Below are 6,000 nucleotides of genomic sequence, written 5' to 3'. Positions count from 1 at the left end.
GCATTTTAGTTACTATGACTGTTCAGAAGCCATATGGAAAAATCAGTTCTGTCCTGTTAAACTGGTTGCACAGTTTTGGTTTTCATCTGTCTACAGAGATCTGAAAAGTCTACATTGTTTTATTTTATGCTTATTTGGCAAAGCAAGTAGTCTTGAGATCATCTGACCAGGAACAATTGGTAAGCAGACTGTTTTTTGTGTAACATTTCTGAGAGTCTGAGAATATATTGTTTGTGTAATTGAGCGAAATCAGACTTTAGGATGATGTTCTCTTTGGGATAAGCTGATTATAGGTTCGTTGATTGCTTGGTTTATTTGTTTTCCTGGACAAGAAAAGCTGAGCTGTTGTGGCAGCAGTGTGGTTTGCAAGATCCTGTCATTTAAGCAGCAGAAACTTTTTTTTATTATTTAAACCTCTCAGGACAGACCAACTCAGATTCCACTGTCAAAGGTAAAACAAAATACTTGAGGTTATATGTTCAATCTGTAAACTCTAGTTAGACTACAAGAATAACAAACCAGCAAAGAAGTTACTCAGTAATAAGGAAAGATGTGATATTAAAATACTAAAAATTGAATTTATATAGTAATCTTAACTGCTCTTTAAACTTGTTCAGATGGTTGTTTAATCTTGCATTCAGCCAGGTTCTAAAAGTATTAGAAAGAGGAAGAGAATATCCTAACTTTATAAGGCCATTGAGATGACACAGTGATAATTTCAATAATAATCTCATTGATACTGAAGATGTGTGTTACTTTAGAAATCACAGATGAAAAGAAATTCTGTACATAAAAGTTTACAGATGTATTCAATAATGTTTAAACATGCATGACTAAAATGGATTTATAAAGAAACCTGTCCTTTTGTAAAGTCACTTCAATTGTAATGGACAGCAGGTCTGTTGAATTATTGCTATTCTGGCTGCCTAAGAACTTCTGCACCTTTGCATGCACCATAAGGAAGATGCTGATCTCAGAAACAAGTAAAAAAAACCAAAAAACAAAGGATTGAGCCTGTCTTATGTTCTATCATTAGCCAATAATCAGATTTAACCAGGATCTTTACTCCTTGCTGCTTGTAAGATGCAAAAAGCTACTTTTTCCTCAGAAAAAGGGATTTTGCTCACAGAGCTCCCTCTGCTTTCCAAATCCCTCAGCTACAGCTGGCACCTGCAGTAAGATCTATGTTCTTCCTTCTCTCTTTTGTGCCCTTTCTGCATTTGTACTTTCCTCTCTTTCTGAAACTGGATATGGCAGAAAAAAAAAGTTTTAATTATAAATCAATAAAATCGTAGTAGTGTGCTGTCAAAAATTCTTGTCCCAGTTGGAGTTTCCTATATCTGTGTAGCTCTGTGCAATGTACAGCATAGTTTAAATAATGTCAGCATTAGAAAATTCTTTTGGGACTGTTTTTATGATTTTCTTTCATAAGTTCAAAGCTTATAATAAAGCCTCCTGGCAAAGAGGGCATACATGATTTTTTACAATCTCCTAGCAGAGTGAATACAATGGAGATGTTAAAGTTCTTGTGAGCAGCAAATGCTGACATAGGCTGGAAGTGATACAGATAAGAAAGAGATGAGTAATACAGAATTATCAGAATTATTTATCCAGCTGCCTTACAGTCATAAACCTTCCTCCAAACAAGATACATGAAGAGATTAAATTTTCCTAAGTATCAGTTTAGGGATTCTTATATAGGATCCTCTACTTTTCAAACAGTATCTTGCAACTGCTCTGAATAAGTTATTCTGACCCTCTTCTCTACACTTACCAAGTTAAGATGGATTAAATAAAAATTATCTCTGGCAGAATAGTAGAAACAGTGTTTGGGATATAGTGAAATACTATGAGTTTCAAAGTGACAGTTCCATTACAAATAACACAGCCTGGAAGCTTATTAAATAAAGACTAAACTAGGAAAAGTATTTAAATGTAATTCTACATTCATTTTGTTAGCAGCATAAAGGGTCTTAATATAACTGTCTTGTGATATTGCACTTGTACTACATTGACTATATTTTTCTATAATGAAAGGCTTGATAGCAGTTTCTGCCCTTAAATCTTTGCAGAGATCCTCTGAGAGCTATTTCTCTGTGAACTTCAAGCAATTGAGCAAAACAGCCTGGCACTGTTTAAATCCCTGACTTGCTCTGATTATGATAAAAACCAGGAAAGGCACAGGAAGAGAGGGTCACTGATAACTTTCTCTCCTAAGAAAGCAGTTTCCATTTACTTCTGTCATCTCACTTTGCAGTACTGAAGATGTCCTGGTTTGGGTTTTACCTGCCTCTTCACCTTTTCATGGCAGCTTGCTTGTGCCATTCCATAAAAGCACCCACCACCAGTTCCCAAAAGAGCTACAAGACTGATCTCTTCAATTTCTATCACTCCCTGATACTTGCTGATGGTAAGGAAACTACAGTTCACCTACTGAAGGATATACCTAAAAGGTAAGAGCCCAATACATACAGAATTCAATATATACTCAGAATGGCTGTGGAGCAGGGAGTGAGCCAGATGGTTCAGCCTTGATATGCATAGCACAGAAACTGGAACATGGCATATGTTATACAATGTGACAATGCTCACAAAAGCAAAACTAGAAGCTCTCCTTAAATGCAAATGAGTATTGAAATCTCAGAAGAGCAAATTTCGCTAAGCTCTTATGGCATAATATTAAGATTGCAGTCAGGAAGCAAAACCCCCTTCAGTTTAGGTGATCAAGTAAGTATCTTATCAACCTCAGAGTAAACCAAAGAGGAAACCAAGCAATGACAAGTTTTGACTTAAATTGAGAAATTCCTCATCCCACAGCTGATGATTTCAGACATTTACCATCCCCTTGTGATGATGCACCTCAAAGGGGAGCAGTCATTCCCACCCACAGTGAAGTGGTCCATAACAGAAAGGCTGATTACAAGGTGTCACAGGCAGTCTTTAATTTTCTGACACTTTGATTTTAATCCACACTTACAGGTACTATTTTATTGTGGAGGAAGGCAGAGCCCTTGCACCTTTCACAATAAGAGTGACCCCCTGTGATGTTCCCATCGAATGGAGCATACTTGTGCACACAGCTTCACCAGGTTTCCTCAGAAACGAAGCACGAGGTAAAACCCTTGGTCTGTCTGAGCAGAGACAGGGAAAACAGAAGTTAATCGTAAGGAGCTGTGTTACAGAAAATTCCCCACAAGCATAAATATCTCATGCTTTTCTCTCCTGTGAGCTGCCATGGGCTGAAGAGGACATCCCTGTCTCCAGGGGTGAAATATGGCAGCCTAGGGGATTTTGTCATCAACTCAAATAAATGAAGGTTTACATCTAAAAGAGTTGATCAGGGTAACATTTGGGAGCTCCACAAACACTAATAAGTTTCATAAGCAATTTGTACTGGTCCAAACTTCCTGTTGCTGTCTCAGCTCTTTTTTTTTTTGGTTAAGCCACTTGAACCAGTCATTTTGTGATGTGCAGAAAAATTCACCTGTTTTGGGGTTTGAGATTTAAAAATTATTTTTCCTAACACCACCATCTGCACTGCAGTGGGAATTATGCTGGTTTTAGCCCTCTTGGAAATTCCATTTGGCTTCATGATTTTAATTACTTTTTCAAACTGAAATCTACCATTAACAAGTTCTTACTTCTCAGGGAGGTACCCATGACTGAGAAGTTCAAATAACATTCCTTTGAAGTAATGAATTTTCCCACTTCATAGAGTCGGTGGCACAAAACTAAACCAAAGAAAACTTATTTCATAGGAAGTATGAGTTTTCTTGAAGAAAAGTACTCAAGGAGACAGCACTGGAAGAAGAAAATTGTAGAGAAAGCCTCAATGCAAATCAATCTTTTGCCAGGTGTAGTTTTCTAATTATATTCTTTTTGAAAACCATTTTACAATGCACTACTGAAATAAAAGCTGCTCAGGTTTTATTTTAAAAAACTCCTAGCAGCAAAAAACATTTTTAGTTATAATTATTGTTTTCAGGAAGAAAACAGGATATTACCTGCCATATGAACAACAAAACCTATGCAATGTGCTTTATTTCATGTCTGTAAAAGCAAAAATTACAAATCTGCTTTTTACCTGCAGGTGATCATAACATACAAGAGGTGTCAAAATCTCAGAGAGCTCCAAGCATGGTATCCACCATTTTCAACTATAAGGGAAATTCTGTAGAGACTTACATGGGGATGCCTTCTCATTCTGCCCTTTACATGCTAGAGTTCTTATCCACTGAGAGAGACACACACATCACTGTGTACTTAACAACTGACACATCATCTGCCAACCTCTATCCAGAACTTCCAGCAGATCCACGCATAGATGTTATTGGCATTGGGCATACAACAGTGACTCTGACTTGGAAACACAGTCCCTCTGTCTTGCAACATAGAGAACACATCCAGTACTGTCTTCTAGTTAATGAAAAGCACAACTATAAGAGCTTATGTGCTGCAGAGACAGGCATCAGATCCTCTGGAATGAAGCTGCCACCTACATTAGCTTTGTCTCTCTCTCCATACCTGCTTGAACCACAGCAGGTGATGATACTGTCCAACAGTGAACTGAGCATCATCAACAAAGCAAGTAGTGGGGAGGTCAGGCAGATATGCATGGGTACCAAGAACACCTACACAGTACCCAATCTCAGTCCCAGCACTCAGTATTATTTTGATGTTTTTGTTGTCAATCTCCTCACAAATGCCAGTGCTGCTTACACTGGGACATTTGCTAGAACCCTGGAAGAACCTGAACCCAAGGTGACAGAGATGAAAGATGGGAAAGTGATTCAAGTTGTCCTGGATGGGAAAAAACAGAAATTCTATCATCTACAGTACCAGGCAAAACACAAAAAAATACAATTCACCTTTCAGTTGTGTCGTGGCCAAGTACAGGTTCACATAACAAGGAATGGTAAAACAGTAGCATTGGAAAACATCTCAGGACTGAGGTATTTCTTACTGAAGGGAAAGCTGCTGGACACATATTTGGTGCAGCTGAGGTCCACAGAGGACTCAAACTCTTCTGTGAAAGTACAGGTGTCCCCCCATTTCTACAAGCCCTTATTCCCACTTCTTCCAGAGAGCTTAAAAATCAAGTCCTTCAGCAAACTGAGGACCTGCAGCTCTGTCACCATTGCCTGGCTAGGAACACAAGAGGAGAGCAAGTATTGTGTGTACAAGAAAAGGATTGAAGAAGCTCATGTCTGGATGGACCTGCAGAGTGCAGACAGGTGCTCTGGACCTGAATCTCGGCACAAGTCTGAGAAAGTGCTCTGCAAGTATTTCTATGAAATCAACCTCCAGCGAGCTGTCACCACAGAGACCATCAGTGGGCTGGATGCAGGGACACTTTACTTGTTTGATGTTTACCTCTTTGGGCCATCTGGCATTCCCATCAGATACCACAGCAAAGTTGTGAAGACCAGAAAAAAATGCTGAAAGTTTTAAAGAAATGTTCTGAAGTGAACGAATGAAGACTTACCAAAATCTACATCAACCTATGCCACAGCCTATGCAGTTGAAAACATGCTAACTCACAAAAACTTTCAAGCCATAAGATTCTATGGAGGAAACATCTTGGTTGTTTAGATCATTAGGTTTTCTTTTGTGTCTTCCCTCCCACAAGTTCAGTGCCCCCGATGTCTCGTACAGACACCTGTGAAACAAATCCATGCACATGGAAATAAAATACCCACAAAGACACCCATAAGAAATAGATTGAATACTGAAATGTTTCCCAAATCCAATACAGAAGTGATGGGAAACATCTCAAGAACACCATCATGTTAAACTTAGAGTTTTCCACTTTGTGCATCTCCAACTAATGATGAACTGACAGAGCACACAGTCAAGCTGCTCTCAAGAAACTGAACTTCCCTACTGCTTGAACAGTGATGGAGACAAAAAGAAATGAAGAAAAAACAGTGAAACTGGTGTAAATCTCTAGTCATTCAGTAAAGCAGATCAAAATACATCTTCCCTTATTTACCTGCATGT

At 38.5% G+C, this 6,000-nt stretch overlaps 1 protein-coding gene across 1 annotated transcript; it reads left to right on the top strand.

Annotated features, from left to right (window-relative positions):
* The first annotated feature begins 2,265 nt into the window (after nt 1–2,265).
* On the top strand, nt 2,266–5,442 carry LOC104391776 (protein NDNF-like). Its single transcript, XM_010001115.1, has 3 exons — nt 2,266–2,453; nt 2,980–3,113; nt 4,091–5,442. The coding sequence occupies exons 1-3, from the start codon at nt 2,266–2,268 to the stop codon at nt 5,440–5,442; spliced, it is 1,674 nt and encodes a 557-aa protein (XP_009999417.1).
* Nucleotides 5,443–6,000: the final 558 nt, after the last annotated feature.

This window comes from Chaetura pelagica, unplaced genomic scaffold (assembly GCF_000747805.2).
Source record: "Chaetura pelagica isolate M959 unplaced genomic scaffold, ChaPel_1.0 scaffold346, whole genome shotgun sequence".
Taxonomy (NCBI): domain Eukaryota; kingdom Metazoa; phylum Chordata; class Aves; order Apodiformes; family Apodidae; genus Chaetura; species Chaetura pelagica.
The sequence above is the reverse complement of the archived record's forward strand: the minus strand, read 5'-3'. Positions and strand labels throughout refer to the sequence as shown.